Genomic DNA, 23,487 nt, shown 5'->3' on the forward strand with positions numbered 1-23,487 from the left:
CATGCCCTGCAATGCTGTGTGTATGGATGCAGCCCCGCCCTGCCCCAAAAAAAACCCAACCCACCACATTACCTTTGCTGCCGCCGCCATATCACACTGCATATTTCTGTCTAATGTGCTGGCCACTAGCACTGCTACGTCTTGGCCTTACTGCTTTCCAAGTTTCCCTTACCCATTGTACATTATCAGACAATTATGTAGAAGTAGTAAACAGAAATAGTGTGTTCCTGAGAGTGTAAACCGTCACTGACAGTGCTACTCAACTCTCTTCCCCCTTAGATCTGAAAGTGCTTTATAAAAGGAGGGCCATTGTTACCCCCACACTACAGATGGGATATTGAAGCATATAGAATTAAAATGATTTGCTTATAGTCATGCAGTGAGTCAGTGATAGAAATGGCAAGGCAATCGAGTTCTCCTGATTCCCAGCACTATACCCTATTCGCTGACCCACGCAGCCTTCCATTAAAAACAATGAAAGATTAACTCCCTCTGTCCTTAAAGTAGCTTTGCTGAAAGAAAAGTCAATACCCATTCTTAGACTTTGATCTCACTACAAACAAAAGATTTCCAAGAAGTTAACTGACTACAGCTGCTCTCAGCACAGTTGAACATTACACAGTCAATAAGGTCTTGTGTCAAAATTACCTCCTCCATGGGGATAACCTGCGAATATCCACCACCTGCAGCTCCACCTATAAAAAGGCATAGAAGGAAGTAACCAAACCATGCTCATTAATGCCTCTGTAGCTTTGAGCACATTTGCTTAGCCATTTTTAAAATGTCTTTATTATTGAACAAGTATGATTAAATGCTGTGCTGGATTTCACTGTGACTGTATCCAAAACTTGCTTTCTTCCTAAATAAATCAGATTCTCTCCCCACATGTTTGTGTAACCCTAAATGACCTCAGTGGGGATTACACACCTCTATACAGAAACAGAAAACACTCTCTCCTAAGAGTTGAAATTTCAACTAACACCCATCGGCTGAATGTGCCTTCCCTGCTACTCTTCTATACTGCATGAATGGCGATCAATATGGCGCTGCCAAGTCATACCTTTTATGCCAAAGGTTGGTCCCTGAGAAGGCTGTCGGACGCAAGCAAACACGTTCAGGTGGAGATGTGCTCCTAAGGCTTGAGCCAGGCCTATCGTAGTGGTACTTTTCCCTTCTCCCAGGGGCGTAGGTGTTATGCTAAAATACACAACACAGCATATGCAATAAAATACTTGAGACCAAGAACTTAGCAAGGTTCAAAATGGGATTGGATGTCTAATGGATAAGAATATCCAGTTATCAGAGTTAACGCTAACACACATTTTGGAAGGGATATAAGACCTCATGCTTCAGGGCTCAAAATAGCCTCTTGCAGTTAAAGTTCAGGATGAGTCCTAGAGCTTGTCTACACTGGTGCACTCTAGAGGGGTGCATATTTTCATTCACAAGTGTGTCGCGCACTAACTGGCCTGTGTGCACCCTGCTGGTGAACACTAGAAGTTCCTTAGTGCGTACTGACAGTCCCATTTCAAACAGTACTATGTTAACGTAACTAGGGAACTTCTAGTGCTCACCAGCAGAGTGCACGCAGTCCAGTTAATTCATACTAGCATGTCACAATCTAAAATTTACATCCCTCTGCTGTGGGCAAATGCACGGTGTAGACAAGCCCTAAGCGTGGAGCCAGTTTATCCTACTGCAGCGGTTTTACACCATCCTTTGAAGCCTCTAGCGCCAGCCACTGTCGGACAGGATACTGAACTAGATGGACTCTGGGTCTGATCCAATTCCTATGAAATTGCTCCAAGTTTCCTCCAACATTCTTAAAACTATAAAGCAAAGCAACAAGACTCCAGAACCCTCCTCCAGAAATTCTACATCATATTCCCCAATATCACCTTTAAGGAAGGAACAACCTACCCTGTTACGACGACATATTTGCCATCTGGCTGGTCCTTCAGGCGTTTGAGAGTAGACAGCAGGACTTTGGCTTTGGTCTGACCGTAGAGCTCCACCTCTTCGGAGAGCAAGCCGACTTCTCTAGCGAGATGACCAATGAGCTTGGGTACGCAAGATCGAGATACCTCAATGTCGCTTAAAGAAAAGAGGAGGTGAATCTAATTTGCTGAAGCATGAAACCGCCTGCTTCCCAACAGGTATAGCCCACAAGCACCCCAATGTAGGATTTAAAAACTGAAATCTCTAAGCTTTACAGCTAAAGAAGTCAATCTGCCCAAGGAGGTCCTCTCAGCCCATTGTAGTATGGGTAAGGACATCTCCCAAGGCAGCTTTGTTACTGATGCCTGGGAATTTTCTAGTCTTTCCTGTGACATTTCAAACACTTTCAAGTGTTTGTTATTAGCAGGAGCTCTAACCCAACAACTCTTATCCCAAGGTGCTCTTGCTATCTCAGACTTCAGCTCTCCCAAGGTGAAGGAAGGCATCTTGCTACTTGCTGCTTCAGCCATTATACATCTAACTGGCCCTAGCAGTCTCTGCCTTGCAAGAGGGCTGAGAAGATTTGCATTTGTACAGAGCTTTGAGGCCCGGATTCAGGAAAATACTTAAGCACATGCTTAAGTCCCACTGAACTCCATCAATGTGACCGATGGCCATACATAACACCTTGCTGAACTGACGTCTCCATGTGTAAATGATTATGTAAGTGCTAGTAGTACTGCTCTGACACAGCATCATTGCCCTTAAAAGCAGCTTGCCATTATCATACAATTATCCATATTTTAAAAACTACGATGTTGCCACCTGCGTATTGGCCAATACCATAAATTGCATCATTGTACACAACGAGGCCTCTGTTCTGGAGCGATGTGTGCAGGTGGACCTGTGTGCCCGTCTGGAGCCCTGATGCCACTGATGGGGCTCAGACAGGCAAAGGAGCCTGGTCGCACATGTCACTCTGCAGGATTGGACAGGAATGCCTTCCTCTGCAAAACGCTGGGAATTTTAAAAATTAGAATGAACTCAAGTAGTTACCCTCCTGCGTACAAACCTGCCATGGGAATTCCCATACACAGTCCCAGAGAAAACAGAACAGAAACACGACGTTACGAGATAGACAGCAGTAGTTTATTTAAAGTGTTACCTTGGCACAGGAGTCCTTAAGCGGAGCTGGTTGTACTGGATGTTCCATTTCCCAGGTTGGCATTGCTCTAGAAATCGTTGTGCGCTCTCTATTGTGCTCTGAACAGGTACAAAAAGGCTCAGTTTACAGCCACAGATGTTGCAACACGTTGGTTAGTAAACACAGGTCCAGAAAGGACTGCCCAGCCCCCTCCCTTCTATCCCAGACAGCAACCAATGCAAACCTCTGATTAAAGCATTTATTTAAATTTCTCAAGGAGACTTTTAAAATGCTTACACTGGACTTGTTCCCTCCCCCCCCCCCTTTGCCCCCTCTCCCCTCCCCAAAAGGCAGGTGGGGCTGCAGTAGCTTTAGGCAAACAAGTCAGCTGCCTAGAGTGGCGGGGCCAAACCTGAGCAGCACTGTAACCCTGTGCACCCGGTTGCAATGTCACTCATTCGAATTTGACCCAGCTGCACACCCCTGTCTTGGCAGAGGGGCGGCCAGGCCATATTTATGTGTCATTGAGACCTGGCACTTGCCCCCTATCATAACCACCAAACCATCAGAAGGCTTGCTGCACCCCCTAGAAAGTCCTACACCCGTCTCCCCCCTGCAGTTGAGAATCTCTGTTCTAGGCAGTAGGAAGGGGCAGCCCCGTGAAGTTTTGCCTAGGGTGGCTGATTGTCTAGAGCAACCTCTGAAGGCAAGTGCTGTGCTACTGCTCTCTTTCTAGGGCCACCTCATGGCTTGTTTTAAAATTACAGCTAGCGCTCCCTAAGAGCCCCACCAGCGAAGCTGTTCATCCCACTTTCCAGCCACTCTGGGTTCCTGTGCAGGGCCGGCCCTAGACTAAATGGCACCCCAGGCAAGGAGCACCTTCAGCACCCCACCCTTCATTTGTTAAACTTTTGAATGCCTTATTTTTTATTGCATTTGTAGCCCATTTCATGACTTTGATGCACAATGTGCATGCATGACTTATCCCTGTCATATGAGATGATAAATTCGTACACTAGGATCCGTACATCTGTATTTATTCATGCCATGTATAAGCAAATAAAAATGTTTCCTCTAAGCTTATAGAAACTTTTTAATTTTAAGAGTAACTGAAATGTACTAACATCAAGAAATTGAACTGGGCACCAAGATCGGGTGGACCAGTATTAAATGGGGTTACAGTAGGTGACGGCTTTAGAACGTTAACCCTAGTCTTTTAGTTCAAAAGGTCATTTTTCTCGCTTTTGACCTCGTGAACTGAAGCATAGCTTCTCATTAAATATGTCCTTTATTAGTCGCTACTTACACTCTTCAAGTCTTAACACACAAGTACACTTTCACAATTACACAGTAAAACAACGTTCACAATATCGCAGCTGGGGCTCTTACTTCATTCTTATATCTCACTGACTGACTGGTGACTCCCCACCCCCTATATACCCACAAGGGCATGGCTGACAACATTCCAGGAGATTCAAGAAAAGTGTAGTTCTCAGAAAATCTGGAAGGTTCCACGAGATTCTACAAAGGTCCAGAATGTTCTAGGAGGTTAGTGAAAAGGGAATCCACGTACAGACTACCTGAAACATTTTACTTCAAACATTCTATTTTCCCTTTCACTGCTAACAAAAACAGCTCCCCAAGCCCGGCGCGTCCCCAAGTCTGGCGCCCCAGGCAGTCACCCATCTCTAAATCCAGCCCTGTTCCTGGGAGTCATGAGCCATCTCCCAACAAGCTGGAGCTGCAGTCCCCCTGCACTGTTGGAACTCTCCTCCGGAGAAAGGGGGGGGGGGGAGAGAGACTATGGACAACTTTCCTCTGTCAGGAATCTAGCAAATTAAGCCCACTACAAACCTGGATTGCTTTGCACAGCATCAGGAAGAGGGTATGCAAGACACCAGGCTAGTGACAGTGGAAATCCCTCAACTTGAGACAAACCCCATTAGGTAGCATGATGCGTGTCAGTGAAGTCAAGCAAAGAGGCAGCGAACAAAACCTCAAACACACACAAGTAGCGTACACACAAAGCAGCGGAGGGCATTTCTGTGGGATGTTTGACCAGTGGCACACAGCCTAACTCCTCCCAGGCACTCACCCACCCCCAGAAATGCCCACGGTTATTTACTGCGTGTTAGTTGGCTAGTCAGACAAACGCATAAAAAGAACAGGTAGGACACAGTCAGTCTGTAGTTCACATACCTGCATTAGCATGGCCACGGTCATCGGTCCAACACCGCCAGGGACGGGGGTGATGTATGAAGCTCTTTCCTTCGCTGCACTGTAAGCCACATCTCCTACTACCGTTTTCCCATTGGGCTTTGTACTGTCTGGGAGGGAGAGATAAAGTTACACACAGAGCATTTCACTGAAACAAGAGAGGCTGAACTCCCACTCAGACGAGGGCTCGCACATATCGAAATAAAAGTTCAGCCACACGGCAAGCAGCAAAAGAGATAAAATAATCAAGCTGGAAAATGCTAGATTTCTCTTTGTTTCCCAAAGGGTAATTTTAGGGCTTGTGAAGTCAGACTGGATCAATAGCACTGTCTACCCAGAGACCAGGTAGAACACAGGCAGTCTCTACTTCCTTGATGGTGCTGGGGCTTCCTTAAAGGGACACGAACCTGGGAAATTTCATAGAAGGCTCCAGATCACATGGTGCTTCTGGGAAGGGAAAAGAAGGGAGGGACCATGTGCTCACAAAGTCCTGGCTTTGCGGGAGCAGGAGGGGAAGCTGAGGGGTGATCCCACCAATCATTTAGCCCACTACACAGCTGTCGGAGATTGTCCTGAATTGCAAGTACAGCTTTCAGTCACACTGGAAGCAGTGAGGGGTGGAGGAGGAACATGTTTTCCAGTAATAAGAAGCTGTACATTTCCCTTTGCTCTTCATATTTAGGTTAAATTAGATTTCCTGCATTTCAGAGCAAGCCGAGGCTCTGATCTCTTCTGCACTTAAGTGATTACATACTATGAAGTATGGCACATGACTTAAAAATACATGATGGAATTAGGCAGAACATTTAATCTTGCCAGCATGCTATAAATGACACAGGAGCTGAAACTGAATACTAATAGCCCAATTTATAACACAAGTTACACTTCAATTTCAACCATTCTGAGCAAGTATCATGCCATACACTGGTTGACTTACATAGAAGAAATTCACCACTCTTTAGAGAGAGGACAGAGTTTTCCATTTCCCCCCCACCAAGTTTCTTGCTTTGTTCAAATGGTTGGCAAGCAATACTGCAGTATCAATAGATCAGTGTCCAGTCAAATTAAACTTGAAATACAACTTAATCCCCCTCCTCCATTTAAACATCTTAAATTTCTGTTTCTCTAATAAGTCTCTCTTCTCTATTTGGCAAAGGTTAATCACAACACACACACACACACACACCCCTGCCCTTTCCCATAAATAAATGGTCCAGAATCCAATATGTTTTTGGATTTTTTTTAATTCAATGTGCATTAAGTGAGGTTTGCAGGGAGATTCACCTGTCTGGAGACAGAACTCATTCATTTACTCAGCAGAGGGACTCAATTTTAGGCGCAGGACACCAAAATGGTGGCTTTCACTTTCTCTGCAAGAGTGGTGGATGTTAACGTCAGTGATTTAGAACACAGAGGACATTACATGAAGAGGGATGTAAACATCTGGTCTGAAAGAAGTTTACACGTCCCAGTTTATCTCAAAGCAAGAAATCAGAAATGTTTAATTTTTTATTAAACCAGAAAGAAATCTCATTTAAGCAGTGTTATAGCCAGAGGGCCACATTTCACCCTTGGTTGCTCTTGTGCAACTCCATGCACTTCAATGTGGCTGTCCAACAGGAACGCTGGACAGAATATAATCAAAAGCTTTAACAAATACTATGAAAAAAATATAAAACAGGAGACTGAAAAATTGAAAGGGAAGTCAAAACAAAAGCAACTGAAGTCAACACTAATTCTAAAACCACTGTTAGTGACAACTAGCAGTTCTGAAGTTTTGCTACATTTGTGTGTTAAGTCAGAAGCTTCCTTCTCCTGTCCAAAGCCTGAACCATGTCATGGCTGTTTAATCCTGTTTCTACAGCAACTGTTAGTAATCTGCAGACTTGCTGCCTGAGCTACAGAATAATTCAACCTCCCATTCTGAAGGGCAACTTGATTAGGAATGCAAAAGGCAAATAATGTAATTACATTTTCTTCTAAGGATGCCAAGGATGACTACAAATCATACCAGCAACAAAGCCTCAGTGCCTGAGAACAAAATCAAACAATTGATAAATTATGCACTCAAAACAAAACATCCTAATCTGTGTCCGATACACAGGCAAGGCAGAGAAGCACAGTTTATTCTCCATTGTGAAGCTAAGTCTGCAAGATAATATAAATGAAGAGGAAATGGTGACTATTTGACCAGCTTTAAAATATTTTCCCTCCTGTGCTCCATAAAGTGGTCAGTTAGAGGATCTTTTATTGGCTGTTCTCCCCCAGTCATCATCTAACCCACCCCTCCACTATACTTCCCACCACACACACACACGCTGCATCTTCCTAAACATACAACAGATTTTCTTCACTTAAAATATCAGAGGACAAAAACGTTCAATAGCTAGAGGTCAAAGAAACTAAATGGTGGCATTTTATAGATATGAGACTACAAGGCTCCTTCCCAGAGTACACAGTCAAATCTGTACACCTGAAAGTGAACTGCTCACGTCAGGATAAAAGACTCAACATCTGGAAGGACAAGGTGGGCGAGGCAATATCTTTTACTGGACCAACTTCTGTTGGTAAAAGAGACATGGTTTCAACCTACACACAAAGCTCTTCTTCTGGAAGTCAGTTGTAAAGATATTTGCTGTTGGACGCTACTGCTGTACAATTTCACAGGGCCAGACTGATTCCCCAGGGGGTTAGCTCTGCACAGGGACATGCAATCATCTACTCAATGTTCCCTTGAATTTTGCCCTAGCAGGCCAGGGCAGGGTGTTGAATTGTCTTCTCCTTTGCTGAAGCAACCTGGAGTTCCGATCCCTAAACTCATGAATTCCAAATAGTCTACTAAGGTTCAAGGATACCCAACACAGGGGATCTCTGATACACCTCCATCTTCCAGCTCTCTCATCCCACACAAACAGAGGCTCCCCAGGACCTAGAACTACCCCTTAAATGGTGGGTTCCAAACTGTGGAAAGGAAGCAGTGTAAGCAAGAGTCTCCTGTGGTATTTTTTGGAAAGAGAGCAAAGACTGTGCTGATTCTGTGGCCCACCCCCAGTACTGCTCTTCTTTCCCCTCCCCACACAGCACAGAGGATTTCTGCAGGGCTGGAACAATGCAGATGAGGTGGCACTCCCCTATCTGCATCCCTTGGGCCAGGATTTGCTGCATCTCAGCCCTCTCCACAGAGGGAAACCAGTTATAATACAGTGCTGAAGCTAAACAGCTTCCTCTCAGTCTCAGAGCTGCAATTCACATTCTGTGCAGGTATCTAGCCGGAAACACTTACATCCACTGGAGGCCAGTTTGTGCTACTTTCTACCTAGCATTCAGAGCACAGGACTTCTGTTAATCTCAGACAATGGGCCAGCAGCAGCATACCCTGGGAAGAGCTTTTCTTGGAGAAGCTGACAAAGCAGCCACTGTTTCCCCTCTAGCATCATGATCCCACACTTCCTGGCCCTGGTTTCCCCAGGGTTCCACAGCATTTCCCTGGGGTTCTTTTAAAGCCTGTGATGAGGAGGGGAGAAGCAGGAGGAAGCTACAGAGTTTTGCAAAGCTTCCACCTGCTTCTCCCCTCCTCATCACAGGCTTTAAAAGAACCCCAGGGAAAGGCTGTGGAACCCTTGGGAAACCAGGGCCAGGAAGTGTTCAATATGGAATATTTCCACAGGATACATTTTAAAGAGCTTATCTGCTAAGCCTCATATCTCCCCAAGCGCGCCAGACTATAGAACTGCCACAGGTGATTCTATGCTAGGTTCAAACCTTTCTAAAGCCAGAGAGACTAAAGTGATCATCAAGGAAATCGGGACCAACTTCTCAGACATGCAGTCCAAGCAAGCTCTTGAAGAATGGCAAGACAGTGGTATACCAGGAACACAATGGTATTTCTACTTGCAACATGCTAACAGGGGAGGCTGCAATCTGCTTTGTTTTATGCAAATCAAACATGGTTCCTGACAGATTGCCAACGTTTGGGTGGCTCGGCACAGATATATCAAACAACAACAAACTGCAAGGGCAGTTTTATGTTAAGCAGAGGACTTAATGCTTTTAACTACAACAACTCAGATGTCATCTGCAAGAGGTAAGACAGCTGAGCTGTAGGCGAGAAATGTCTTTACCTTCCATTAGATAATTACATTGCAACAAAATGACTGATCAATTATAAAACTACCTTCTTAAAAGCCCTGTGGGCGTAGGCATGATGACAGCTTGATTGTGACTAATTTCCCATATCATGTAATACCTGTAACTTGGATTAAAAATGAAGGGAAAAAACCAGAATGAGCCAGACCATCTGTTTCTTCTTTACAAGTGACAAAAAGTAGTTAAATTAACCCTTAGACAAAAATCCATAGCCAGTTGATTTTGTGCCAGACCCTCCAGTGGTTTGCAAATTATATAATGCTTCAAGACAATAGTCCTTTAAGTTTAAGTAGAGGTCTCCAGCAAGACGCAGCAACGGTGTAATACCCCCCACCCCCACACACATGCTTACCTGGTATATGGTTGATTCCACAGTCTATTACTACAGCACCGGGTTTAATCCATTCCCCTTTTACCATTTCAGGTTTACCAGCCGCAACCACCAGGATATCAGCTTTACTAACCTATCAAAATATCTCTGTCACTACAGCAGATACAAAGCAGGTCATTTTCGGCTTACTTTTAGTCATTTGCATATTCAAAAAAGCAACAGTGTCCCCAACACAAAACAAAAATCCTCCTGGAAGCCCAGGGATGGGTGGGAAGGAAATATTTCTATGGCTACTGTGAAGATCTCGTGACTGAATTCAGAGGCATGGAGTTAAATCAGGAGCACCTGGAAGTCACCTTTCCACCTCATGCTGACTATTTGATCTTTATAGCCATTCATCTTTGTTAATGCAGGTCAGAGTTATATCTATTATTATTGTTGGTATTACAACGGCACACAGAAGCTCCAACCAGGAGGGGGACTCCATTGGGGCAGGCACATACACTGTACACACATATAGTGAGAGCGAATCCCTGCCCTGAAGAGCTTATAACCTAAGGAGACAAAGGGGGCAGAACAGAGAAGCTAAGTGACATGCTCAAGGTCACACAGCAGGTCAGTGGCAGAGGTGGGAGTAGAATCCATGTGTCCCGATTCCCAGGCAAGGACCCTATGTACCAGCCCATGCTTAACACTACCGTACATTCTTTTCTTCTCCTCAAGTTAACCCCTAGAATTTCCTACAGCAGAGCTATTCTTTTCAAGGTAGGCTGGGTGGAGATAGAGCCAGCACATCTCAGAAAGCCATCAACCATACCTCCTGCACAGGCCTCTAAACCACCCAGTGTTAGCAATCCAGTCTTCTGGCTCAAAATCATTATTAATTATGGATTTATTCTTTTAACATTCATGAGGTTGTAACACAAAATGCACTGTAATTTGGCATGACCGCTCACTTAGACCATATTGGCAAGTCTGGCAGACCTGGTCAAAGCTCTATAGCTAAAGATGCAAACAGAAATCTATTATGAGGGTCATTTCAATACTTCCTTCACCCCATCTAGTTTTTCATAGGAAGTAGTTATCTTTTTGATTTTTCTTTATATTAAAAGGGAGAAGATTTATATTTGAGATTTTATTAATACTTTGCACTTAAACCATTAATAAGCCTAACAACCACCTTGTGAGGTTGGGTCAGTTTTGTTAATCCCACTTTAAACACCACAGGAATACCCGAGTTCTGTTTTACAGTACCATAGAGCACTGCAGCTTTTCTGATCTGTTACACATTAATACACATCCGCTCTTTTGCCTGCCTGCTGAAGCGTGCCAATTGTCTGGAAAAATCCAAGTAGGTGTCAATACTGCCACCACACCATTGCTGTGATTTACTGTTGCTGTTGAGCAGGAAAATGGGACCAGTCTCAAAAGCAATTTTAAAGACCTCTGTGAAAAGCTTTTTTGGGCGTTAATCTTAATAGAGGCTTCTAAAGTACAGGCTTTTTTTATCTTATTTTTTGAAAATTCATTTGTGGAAAGAGACAGGCATGTGTATATATTGTACAGGGTTTAAATAAACACCTTATCCTTACCTCCTCAGCCAGTGCCGCAGTCTTTGTGTGGCAAGTGGTTACAGTCGCATGGCTCCACAGTAGAAGGTCATGCATTGGAGCACCGACTATCTTACTGCGTCCAACCACCACTGCTTTTTTACCTGCAATTTGGATGCCTGAAACATAAGAAGATTCGGTTTTAGGTTAGCAGTCCAAACAACCTGGGCACATCCCAGCTGCCAATTAGTTGAACTTTATTCCAGAGCCATTAGTCAGCATGGATCCAGCTGTGGCTCTTAGGAAAGTCAAAATTAGTCATCCTTGGCTAGAAAACACAGCTGTCTACGCGATGGGGCTTTGAAGGTCAAGAAGTGGAAGGTGAAGGGCTTTAAGAAGGCAGAGGGACAGGGGTTGGCACCTCAAGGAAAACGAGTGCTTTTAGAAAAGGCTACCATATACTGCACACTAAGTGTAATTTTACAGCTCATCAAGGGACTGACACACAGTGTACTCATCAATAATGAGGACAGGACTAAGGAGAACCATCAGTCCTTCAAATATACTTTAATTACTTACCTGTCTGCCTGATAAGCTCCATGCATCCTTTGGGTGTACAGGGGATGAAGCAGTCTCCAAGGTCACCTCTGGAAAGTTTCCCAGCATTGATGCTAGTTAACCTAAAGTATATGAAGGGAGGGGACAATGGTACGTATGTGCCAGGAATAGGATCTTAAAGTTACACTAACTGTTATTCCATAACACCAACATTTATATATTTTAAAGTTATTTGCTAAATTTAGAATCCTTATTTTAAGCAGATAGCTTTAAAGGAAAGAGAGCAAGTTGTATGCAAAAACAATTACCCTCCAACTGCAAAAATCAGCTTACCCATCTACATCTTTTTCAGGGGCAACAGCATTGGTCACTTTCTCTGTACTGATGGGTTGATCTGTCTCTAGAGGCAATTGTACTATAAATCCATGAACTGCAGGGTCTTCATTCAAAGAAGTGATGCACCTCAGCACCTATACATTTAAAGTGGGGACAGGATAAAAACATTAAGAATGATACATTTAAACAAGTCTGGTGCAAGTACTTGAACGTTGCATTTTCTAGCTGGATAGAATTTGGGAACACCACACAATGTTTAGTTCTCCCATATAAAAATATAAATTACTTGTGGATTTGTCTTTTCAGAAACATCTAGATTAAATTCTTTAAAAATGTTCAGCATTTGGTGATCTCTCCTTTTTGCATGAGTCACCCCTTAAAGGCAAGTGTTTCTTTATATAAAAAGATAGGTCAAAGAAATACACACACATTTTATCTTTTTAATACCAAACCAAAATGAAGGGCTTCTTAACGAGACTGACCAAGTCACTTACCTCAGCTTCTGTTGCAGTGTTTGGCAGCTTAATGTGATTGGCATTGATCCCAATCTGCAAAAGAGAACTCAGAAGTGATCTGGTTTTCTACTTGACGTAAGAGGCACTATGTAAAAACAGCGTGGCAATTCTCTCTTTCCAGCCCAGGCTTGCGACAGAATCCATCATGCTTTCTAGTCTGACTGAGGGACAGGCAATAAAGTCCTGTTACTCAGAAGTACATAAACCAAAGAGAAGATTAGTACCCCGCTGAGTTAACTTTCCTGTCATTGTTTTTACTACCCCATACTGTAACATAGGTTACAAAAGAAAGAGAATCCCTAGTTATGGGATGGCAATTCAGCTTGATAGCAGCTGCTGTACTAGGACTGACAAAAACGACACTGCTCTGGAATGCTAGCAAACAGCAACAAGACATCAACCAACATCTTGGACAACGGGCCAATTTCCCCTTCCACAAGACAGGGTGTACTGTAGCATACAGTGGCTGCAGGGCAATGAGCTGAAATGAAGCAACTGCAGGTGTATGCCTTAATGAGGTATAACGGGCAGGGGTCTAAGGGCTGGCTAAGCCAGAGGACAGAACAGTGCAGTGGGCACACAAAACTAAGAGCTTGTCTACACTATAAACATTTGCACCAACTAACTACACTGATGTTGCCAGAGTAATCCACACAGTGCAAGCCCCAGTTTATATCAGTGCAGCTTGTCTACATTAGGGGTTTGCATAGGTATAGCCATATTGAAGGCTTTAAAGGCACGTTTTTACTACCTCGTGTGCGTGGGGTGGGGTGTATAATATTTACGAAGAAAATCAAAGTTATGATCTAGGCATTACCTCAGCAGCAGCCTTCAGCTTCATGCTAATGTAGATATTTGAATCATCTCGATCCCCAACCTAAAGGGTGAAAGGAAAGAGACAAGTCACAATGGAAAGCAGAGATACAGATATACAGAAATATATATCTGAATTTGAATGACTGTTCCTTTGTTCAACTGTAGTTATATTACAGGGACAGCTTGACTCAAGAGTCTTCCTATAGCAAAGGGATACAGCCAGACAGAGCTAATGGGAAATGTCCTTTTAAGTGAAAGATAGGTAAACAGTTTGGCTAATTTTCTAAATAGCAGCCATTTATGCCTTTTGAAAGCCTTTAATATGGTACATTCCAAAGCAGAGTAAAATGCCCAGTCTCTTTCCTGAAAAAGTTAAATCTAAAATGTATTAACGTGACTTGCAAATACAGACAGTTTTATACCCAATAGCACTGCCAGGATCTTTCAGCCTTATTGATCACCGATCAGAAGACAGCAACTTCCCATAGTGCAGAACACGCTATGTAGAGTTACGGCTATGAAGCACGGTTTAAGAATAAGAGAGTTTTTGGACACACCAATTATCAGAGGCTACTTCGGATGTGAACCACTGCTGTGCATGCAGTGAAATCAACAACATTTCCACACTGAAATAGTCACCAGATATTTGCTTCCTCTGATTGAGGGCAGGGGTCCTGAGGTGGTGAGGAGACAAGGAGTCACTCTTGACCTCATTGTCTGGCAGCATACAATACTGATGTGTGCTCATGTCGAATTTCCACCAGAGTCAAAGCATGCAGGGAGGAAACCCCACCACCAAAAAACATCAAGATCTAAGCTCAGATACTCGGCTCCTATGTCAGTTCAAAGTAGGAGTTCAGGTTACATACACACAATTAAACCCCTGGCCTTCACCTCATTCAAGATACCCCTCTTGACACGGCAAACCTTGCTGCTGCACATATTTAAGCAGCATCTCCCTTGCCTGGATACTTGTATCTAAACACACTAATATATCTGCATGTCCTTTAGTGTTGGAGCAACAGGTCAAGATCCTGACTGCACTGCTCCTGGGGACTTCAGAAGGATGTCCATACTGGGAGAGATTCACTGCCAGAGGCGTGAATATGTATCGATTCTGAACTGAGCTCATTTCATTTATGAAACACCCAATTACTTGATTAAGGCCATCAGGCAAGTTGGGCCTATTTGATATACACAAAGTCTAATTATGTGTGTATATTAGGCTGTCAATTAATCACAGTTAACTCAAGTAATTAATGCAAAACAAATAGATAAAATAGATTAAAAATAGTCATGATTAATCCAAGTTTAAATCACACTATTAAACAATAATAAAATACCAATTTAAATGAATTAATAAATAAATATTTTTGGATGTTTTTCTACATTTTCAAATATACTGATTTCAGTTACAACTCAGAATACAAAGTGTACAACACTCACTTTATATTATTACTTTTTAGTACAAATATTTGCACTGTAAAAAAAGACAGCCAAATAAATACTATTTTTAATTCACCTCATACAAGTACTGTAGTGCAGTGGCTCTGAACCTTTCCAGACTACTGTACTCATTTCAGGAGTCTGATTTGTCTTGAGTACCTCCAAGTTTCACGTCCATTAAAAACGACTTGCTTACAAAATCAGACATAAAAATACAAATATAATATTACTGAAAAATTGCTTACTTTCTCATTTCTACCAATAATTATAAAATAAATCAACTGGAGTATAAATATTATACTTACAATTCAGTGTATAGTATATAGAGCAGTATAAACAAATCATTAGCTGTATGACATCTTAGTTTGTATTGACTTTGCTAGTGTTTTTTATGTCGCCTGTTGTAAGACTAGGGAAATATTTAAATGAGCTGATGTAACCCCTGGAAGACCTCTGCGTACCTCCAGGAGTACGTGTACCCCTGGTTGAGAACCACAGCTGTAGTGCAATCTCTTTATTGTGAAAATGCAACTTACAAATGTAGAATTTTTTTCTACATAACTGCACTCAAAACCAGAAAATGTAAAACTTTATAGCCTACAAGTGCACTCAGTCCTGCTTCTTGTTCACCCAATCACTAAGACAAACAAGTTTGTTTACATTTAGGGGAGATAAACGTCACCCAAAATTGAGAAAAGGCATTCGCATGGCACTGTTGTAGCTGGCGTTGCAAGGTATTTATGTGCCAGATATGCTAAACATTCGTATGCTCATTCATGCTTCGACTTTTTAAAAAATTGTTTACAATGCAAATATTCGTAATCAAAAATAATACAAACACTGAACACTTTGTATTGTAATTGAAATCAATATATTTGAAAAAGTAGAAAACATCCAAAAATATGTATAATACATTTAAATTGGTTTTCTATTATTAATAGTGTGATTAAAACTGCAATTAATCACAACTATTTTTTAATCGTGATTGTGATTTTTTAAAATCATTTGACAGCCCTAGTGCATACATATATATGGGTACGTTTTTATGGATATTCAAAGGCATATATGGCAACAAGGTGCCCCAAACTAACGGGCATTGGGCATCTTATGCCACTTGTCTCTTAAAATTTCCACTGACAGTTTTCCAGCACCGCCGTGCTGTAAATAACCAAAATCAAGCACAAAATGTAAGAGAAAGTGACGTGGGACACAAGCTTGTAATTCTTGGTATCAGGTGATTACAGTGCTGCCAGGCTTCAGAAAGCAGGATGCATACTCCAGCCTCATTTGTCAAAGAAAGACTCTGTGTAGCAAGAACAACATCAGGGAGAGCTGGCAAGACTCCAGCAGACAACAGGGTGAACTCCAGAAATGCTGCTCCCTAATGACTGGATTACAGATGGCTAACTCTGCTCCCCACATAAAGCTGTAACAAGCAATTACTACCACTTGTATTATTGAAGCACCCGAAACCTGGCATCCCCATACAAAGACAGTGTCCCTGCTTGGAAGAGTCTGATGTCTAAAGAAAGGTGGGGGGCATGGAAACAAGGAAAATGGCCAAGGTGATGAGTGGCACTTGTCTTCTTGATTTTTATCAAACTATATCCCCAACTCCCACAGCTAGCTAATTTCTTGTACAGAAGCTACAGCAACGATGGATCTTAAGGGTATTGTTGGGGGAGCAGCTTTGCAGACCAGCTCAGGAAGGCCATGTCTGTGTAGGGGCGAAAGGGAAGAAAATGTGGAGATGGCAGTGGGAGACGTGAAGAAACAGAAAACATCTGTTTTTAGTGTGGGAAAGAGAATGTTCAAACTCTGCTTTCAACGTACAGCTTGAGATTTTGTTCATGAACAAAATGGCCATGTATAGTACCCAATGTAACCTAATGAAATGGAGATAAATGCATGAGAATCTACACAGATCAGGAAGAGTTTCCCTGCCCACCTGCAATTAATTACTCTGCACTGTTAAATCAAACAGCTGCAAGACAGATGGCTCAGGAAATTATTAATGGATATGGGACTTTGCAGCTGTAAAATGCTGTTTGCTAGCCTATGTGAAACAGACTGGTAACACCAGTCTAGTAAATGGGCAAACCTACCATAGAAACCACCATCACATCTGGCATCCTTGTAAGTCACAGCGATGCCAAGGACTGAATGGGCCACGAGGACTGAATTTCTCTGAGACAATGCAGGGTTGAGGTACATCAGAGGGGAATTCTGCACTAACAGACGTGTGGCAATTCTCCATAAAGGGCCATATTTTCAGAGTTGAATGTACCCACTCTACACACACCCACATCATCTATCATTTGAAAGCTTACTTTATGTATGTTTAGATGAGATACGATGTGGAGCTGTCAAATGGTGCCCTAAACCTGCAAAGTGAAACAATGCTCCCCAAAATAAAGTATCATTTTTTGCAGTTTCAAACACACTGCAACATTACTGACTACAGATTTTTATGTTTACATTAATTTCAACACCTTAACATGGTGTTTATTGCTCAGAGCTATCAAATGACAACGTATTAAAAGACTTTTATTGGCATTGCATAGGCAAGTTTTTTTCCCCCCCCAGAAATGACGACGCTGTTTAGCATGTGGCAAAAATGGCAAATATCAACATTTTGCAATATATTAAGATGACATGTTTTCACATCGCATAATCTTAGCTGTCCAAGTATCTCACTAGGGATAATAGTTTTCTATATTTTCAATTGAAATTTGCTGACCAGATCAGTCTCACACTGAAGGCTGTGCACCAACAGCAGTAGATTACATGCCCACCATTTGTACTGCATAGTGGGTAAATAGAAAGGTATGTGAATTCCTGGTTATGCGTCTCCATTTGTAAGCTTTTGTACACACCACATAGCAGCTAATCTGCCTGGTAGAAGGTTTTAATTTGTAATTGCCTATGCATAAAGTACTAGCCTTTGAAATAGTACAGAAACTAGTTTTTTAATTAGCGTCACTTATCCACAGGTCAGTATTAGTGTTAGAAATTACAATACACAGCCCAATATGAAGCTTCCATTAAAGTGCTCACTAAACAAAAATGGCATTTTTGATACTAACATATAGATCTAATTTGTATCTGATTTAGCACAAGTCTTATACTTGTACAAAACGAAAAATGGTGGTAGTAATGCTAACAATATACTTGGGGATTTTACCTCTACAGAGAAGTTAGAGTATATGAAGACATGGAGGATTCAAGCCCCTTAAGGCTCACATCAAAAAGAAAAACACTCTCCACACAAAAAAAGGTGAAAAAATGTGTGATTTGTCATTAAATTCAAAAGAATGCAAAACTGTCAAAAGCCACCAGAACTGGACAGACATCTGTGATGCTGGTAGCAGAAGGCATGGGGGGGGGATGAACTGTACTGATGGCTACTGGATGAGTTTTCTAGTTTAGATGATGTGGCATCAGCACCCTAATATAGGAGTTACTTTCAAAAATACACAATATGAATTTGGCACATGTCTCAGTTGTGCTGAACCCAAGAAAACAAAACAGACTCTGAAGGTGATCAGAGCGCATCATGGTCACCTGCTTCTATAGCCACCAGAGCAAGCATGTCCTCCAACTATCGTCCTGTTGTAGTGTTTCCTTGAGAGAAAACACACACAAAATACAAGTTGACACTTCTTAAAATAGAAACATTTGAGTAAGCAACCAATCTAAGATCTAACCAATCTAACCAATGCAGCACTTCAACAAGGAGATGACGACATGTTGCGCAGGACATCTGTGGAAGACTTGACTGGTAAGGACGCAGTTTACCACTCAACATGCCTTTCTTCCTACTCGAGCAAAATAAATAAAGCAAAACCATCTAGTTACACTCCAACAATACAGTCATCTTAGGACACTGCATTTTATCAGCTGATTGAAGAAATAGATAATTATCCTGTGTACAAAGAGGCTCTTCTCCTGGCTAAGCTGCTAAAAAAATATAAAGCCCTACTTCATTCAGATGTAGAAACTGCAAGCTATTCCAGTAGCAAATTACCGGCAAGATTAGAAAACACCATGGCCTGCAATTTCTTACCATGCACACCAGGGACAAGGCTAGTCTACCATTGTGCTATGCAGTGCAATAACACTAGCTGATGCTATCCAAGCTGCTACTAATCTGAAGAATGAATTTAAGTCTTCCAGATGTTTTGTGGATGTTCTTCTGGCGAGTGAGCCTGATAAATAGCTTTCAAATTAACAAGTGGTTTTGTATAATGCTGCTTCAATCCTCCGGTTTGGAACAGCCAAAATGAAAGTGTCAGAATGTTAAATGAAGCCAGGTGATTGCAGTGTACAGAGGTCAGCTACTTTTGTGCCCCAGCTGGTGAAGAGTTTTGTATTTTGGTTGATAGATAAAGATAGAGGCAGATAATTCAGCCACCCTCAGTACGGCTTTATATTGCACCCTCAGCAGGGCTTTATATTGCACCCTCAGCAAGTTTGCAGATGACACTAAAATGGGAGGAGTGGTAGATACGCTGGAGGGTAGGGATAGGATACAGAGGGACCTAAACAAATTAGAGGATTGGGCCAAAAGAAATCTGAGGAGGTTCAACAAGGACAGGTGCAGAGTCCTGCACTTAGGACAGAAGAATCCCATGCCCTGCTACAGACTAGGGACCGAATGGCTACGCAGCAGTTCTGCAGAAAAGGACCTAGGGGTTGCAGCGACGAGAAGATGGATATGAGTCAACAGTGTGCCCTTGTTGCCAAGAAGGCTAACGGCATTTTGGGCTGTATAAGTAGGAGCATTGCCAGGGGATCGAGGGATGTGATCATTCCCCTCTATTCGGCATTGGTGAGGCCTCATCTGGAATAGTGTGTCCAGTTTTGGGCCCCAAACTACAAGAAGGATGTGGAAAAACTGGAAAGCGTCCAGCGGAGGGCAACAAAAATGGATTAGGGGGCTGGAGCACATGACTGATGAGGAGAGGCTGAGGGAACTGGGATTATTTAGTCTGCAGAAGAGAAGAATGAGAGGATTTGATAGCTGCTTTCAAACTACCTGAAAGGGGGTTCCAAAGAGGATGGATCTACTGTTTTCAGTGGTACCAGATGACAGAACAAGGAGTAATGGTCTCAAGTTGCGGTGCGGGAGGGTTGGATATTAGGAAAAACTTTTTCACTAGGAGGGTGGTGAAGCACTGGAATGGGTTACTTAGGGAAGTGGTGGAATCTTCTTCCTTAGAGGTTTTTAAGGTCAGGCTTGACAAAGCCCTGGCTGGGATGATTTAGTTGGGGATTGCTCCTGCTTTGAGCAGGAGGTTGCACAGATGACATCCTGAGGTCCCTTCCAACCCTGATAGTCTATGTTTCTAATAGACAGATAAATGAGGGTGGACAAGGACAGAGACCACTTCTGTAAACATTCATTTCAAATCCCATAAATTCTCTCCACCCACAGCATTCATTCCTGTGACATGACAGCTGCTCTTTACACCTACTCAATTTGAGATTGAAAAATGCTTCTGACCAGACAACTTCTATTTTTCACAACAGCAATAGAAGACACTGCATTCTGCCAAATGTATAGGCCTGCACTTTTACTCACGCTAATATTCCCATTTGGGCTTGCAGGATGGCTTTTATGTTTGGATGGGTGCCATGGAAAAGCCAGACTACAGCTCGCAGAGTTTTGTTACATTCACAGTAACTAAACTTTTTCATGTTAGATTCTCTTTCACATTCCCTAGCAGCAAGAACTGAGTCAATCACCCTAATACTCATCACATCATTAAGCTGATTTCTGATGCAACAACCTATGTTTGTGGGAATTACAAAAGCTGGTGTACCTTGCGGTCATATAAGGTAAAAAGACGTGAAACAGAGTCTACTAGAGAGGTTTGCTGTTAGTAGATAATACAGGATTTGTGTAGCAGTCTATACTTGTGAAGTGTTTTCACATTAAAAGAAGAAGAATGAAAACAAATCAAACCAGATTGAGGGGAAGGTCAGACAGGTTCGAGGGGGGCGGGGGACGACTTTTCTTGGACCCCAGTAACAGACACACAGATAATCACATTGCTACATTGTGTTCAGTAGGAATTTTTGTTTTAAAGCATTATTTTACTGAGTCGTTTCAGATGAAGACAATCAGTTTTCCATGGTCTTACAATTAGCATTACAGAGCAGAAGGACTTTTTCATTTTTTTTTTATTTTTAAAGAAGGCAACAATACCTGCAAAATTGCAAGCCCTGGTCTGAATCCAGGGACTCTCTCCTTCATCTGAGCAACTTGAGTCTTCAGTCTCTCTCTCATTTGCCTGGGATAGGAGGGGAAAAACAACAGAAATTAACCAAGAAATTGGGCTTTTGAAAATCCCACCCTATACTTCTAAGTTCTCTCATCCTCACAGCAGTTGCACGGCACTCAAGAGACATAGGAAAAATAAAAAGGTTTAAAGCACGGAATTGAAATTCCAGACAGTCACCAGGGTATGTTGATTCCCAATCCCAAAATGTACGACCACACCTGTCTGCAGCCCGCTCCATTCAGTACCTTACCAACCAGTTTCATGGGAGAGAATGATCAGAATAGTCTAAAGCAAGTCAAAATAGAAGGAGGTTTCTAAGGCCCAGACCCTCAAAGGTATTCAGGTAGCTACTGGTAATAGGATGAGCACCCCAGTTACTCATGACTACCAAGGCAGTTATTCAGCTACCAAGACCAACAATAAACTTCATGGCCTAAGATTTTAGTCCTTCATCCAGATGCTGGGCAAAAGATATAAGGTTTCAGTTTACAGGTGGTATACTCAGGATTTTGCTAGGCCTGCCTACTACCTACTTCTCACCGAGTATACATTTATGATCAACCCACAGTTTTCCCATGAGGGAGGTCTGTGTGGGCGCCAAACATCTGATGGGTGAAACACACAGAACTCCATTATATATGTGTCTACAGCCATGGATACGATACTGGACAGAAGAATGCTGCTGCAGTTCCCAAACCAGCGCCAGCACTTCCCTAGCTGACAGGGATCTTGTGAGAGTCAGTTTATGTCTGTGAAGTGCCCAGATACCATGGTGATGGGTGTTACAGGAAAAACACTAAATAAAATAATCAGGGACAAGGTCACCATTAACAGGAACCCTGCTAAGTCTTAGACACGTGATCATGCAGGGCCAGAGCCTGAGCCACGGCTCCAGCTCCAATGCCCCACTCCCACGGCAGAAATGGAAAGGAGCTCCCCCAGTATGGCAGCATGGGATTCCTGCTGCAGAAGGGAATTCCAGGGTGATGTAAAGCCAGTGGAGCCGGCACTAGGCCACCCGCTTAGCCCCAACCCCAGGGAGGCCAGAGGCAAGAAAGGACATGATCAGAGCACACTGCACTCCTGCAACTTGGGTGGGTTGGAACCACCCTTGAGGCAGCTCTAACTTGCACGAGAGGGGAACAAACCAGCCTGATGCTGCCTCTGAGATCAAGCAGAGAGTGGAAAAGTTGCAGGAGCACAGGTGCACCCAAGGGTCTGGCTGAATTTAAGAACGTAAGAATGGCCATACTGGGTCAGACCAAAGCTCCATCTAGCCCAGTATCTGGTCTTCCGACAGTGGCCAATGCCAGGTTCCCCAGAAGGAATGAACAGAACACAATCATCAAGTGATCCATCCCTTCGCCCATTCCCAGCTTCTGGCAAACAGAGGCTAGGGACACCATCCCTGGTCCTCCTGGCTAATAGCCAGTGATGGATCTATCCTCCATGCATTTATCTATTTCTTTTTTGACCCGTTATAGTCTTGGCCTTCACAACATCCTCTGGCAAGGAGTTCCACAGGTTGACTGTGCATTGTGTGAAAAAATACTTCCTTTTGTTGTTTTAAACCTGCTGCCTACTAATTTCATTTGGTGGCCCCTAGTTCTTGTGTTATGAGAAGGAGTAAACAGCACTTCCTTATTTACTTTCTCCACACCAGTTATGATTTTATAGACCGCTATCATATCCCCACTTAGTCATCTCTTTTCCAAGCTGAAAAGTCCAGTCTTATTACTCTCTCCTCATATGGAAGCTGTTCTATACCCCTAATCATTTTTGTTGCTCTTTTCTGAACCTTTTTTCCCCCAATTCCAATATACCTTTTTTGAGATGGGGCAACCACATCTGAACACAGTATTCAAGTTGTGGGAGTACCATGGATTTATACAGAGGCAACGTGATATTTTCTGTCTTATTGTCTATCCCTTTCTTATTGATTCCCATCATTCTGTTCGTTTTTTTGATGGCCGCTGCACGTTTCTGGCTGAACTCTTCAAAGTCTCCCAACAGGAGACTCTAGTAGAAGAGTTTTGTTTTCATCCCACTTTTAAAATAATTGTTTAGGTCCTGGCTTTCATGCAGGTCTCAAGACAGCCTCCACTACCAACTGTGATGCCTACAAAACACTCAACAACGGTTAGGTACTGGTGTGCTGTGGCAGTTTTTCAGGCTGATCAGTATCATCTGATTTCCTTGTGCT

At 42.7% G+C, this 23,487-nt stretch overlaps 1 protein-coding gene across 4 annotated transcripts in view; it reads right to left on the bottom strand.

The window, feature by feature from the left end:
- The window catches only part of MTHFD1 (methylenetetrahydrofolate dehydrogenase, cyclohydrolase and formyltetrahydrofolate synthetase 1), a 74,643-nt gene that overhangs the window by 41,103 nt on the left and 10,053 nt on the right, over nt 1-23,487 (bottom strand). For all 4 annotated transcript variants that reach the window (XM_043548472.1, XM_037901107.2, XM_043548474.1 and 1 more), the window contains exons 2-13: nt 21,209-21,293; nt 13,553-13,612; nt 12,715-12,768; nt 12,218-12,354; nt 11,906-12,006; nt 11,369-11,505; nt 9,798-9,909; nt 5,282-5,409; nt 3,104-3,201; nt 1,921-2,094; nt 1,061-1,197; nt 649-695 (exon numbers count right to left, since the gene is read on the bottom strand). In XM_043548472.1, the coding sequence (XP_043404407.1) occupies nt 649-695; nt 1,061-1,197; nt 1,921-2,094; nt 3,104-3,201; nt 5,282-5,409; nt 9,798-9,909; nt 11,369-11,505; nt 11,906-12,006; nt 12,218-12,354; nt 12,715-12,768; nt 13,553-13,612; nt 21,209-21,293 (1,270 nt within the window). The remainder of the gene's footprint in view (nt 1-648; nt 696-1,060; nt 1,198-1,920; nt 2,095-3,103; nt 3,202-5,281; nt 5,410-9,797; nt 9,910-11,368; nt 11,506-11,905; nt 12,007-12,217; nt 12,355-12,714; nt 12,769-13,552; nt 13,613-21,208; nt 21,294-23,487) is intronic.

Source organism: Chelonia mydas, chromosome 6 (assembly GCF_015237465.2).
Source record: "Chelonia mydas isolate rCheMyd1 chromosome 6, rCheMyd1.pri.v2, whole genome shotgun sequence".
In the NCBI taxonomy this organism is placed as follows: Eukaryota; Metazoa; Chordata; order Testudines; family Cheloniidae; genus Chelonia; species Chelonia mydas.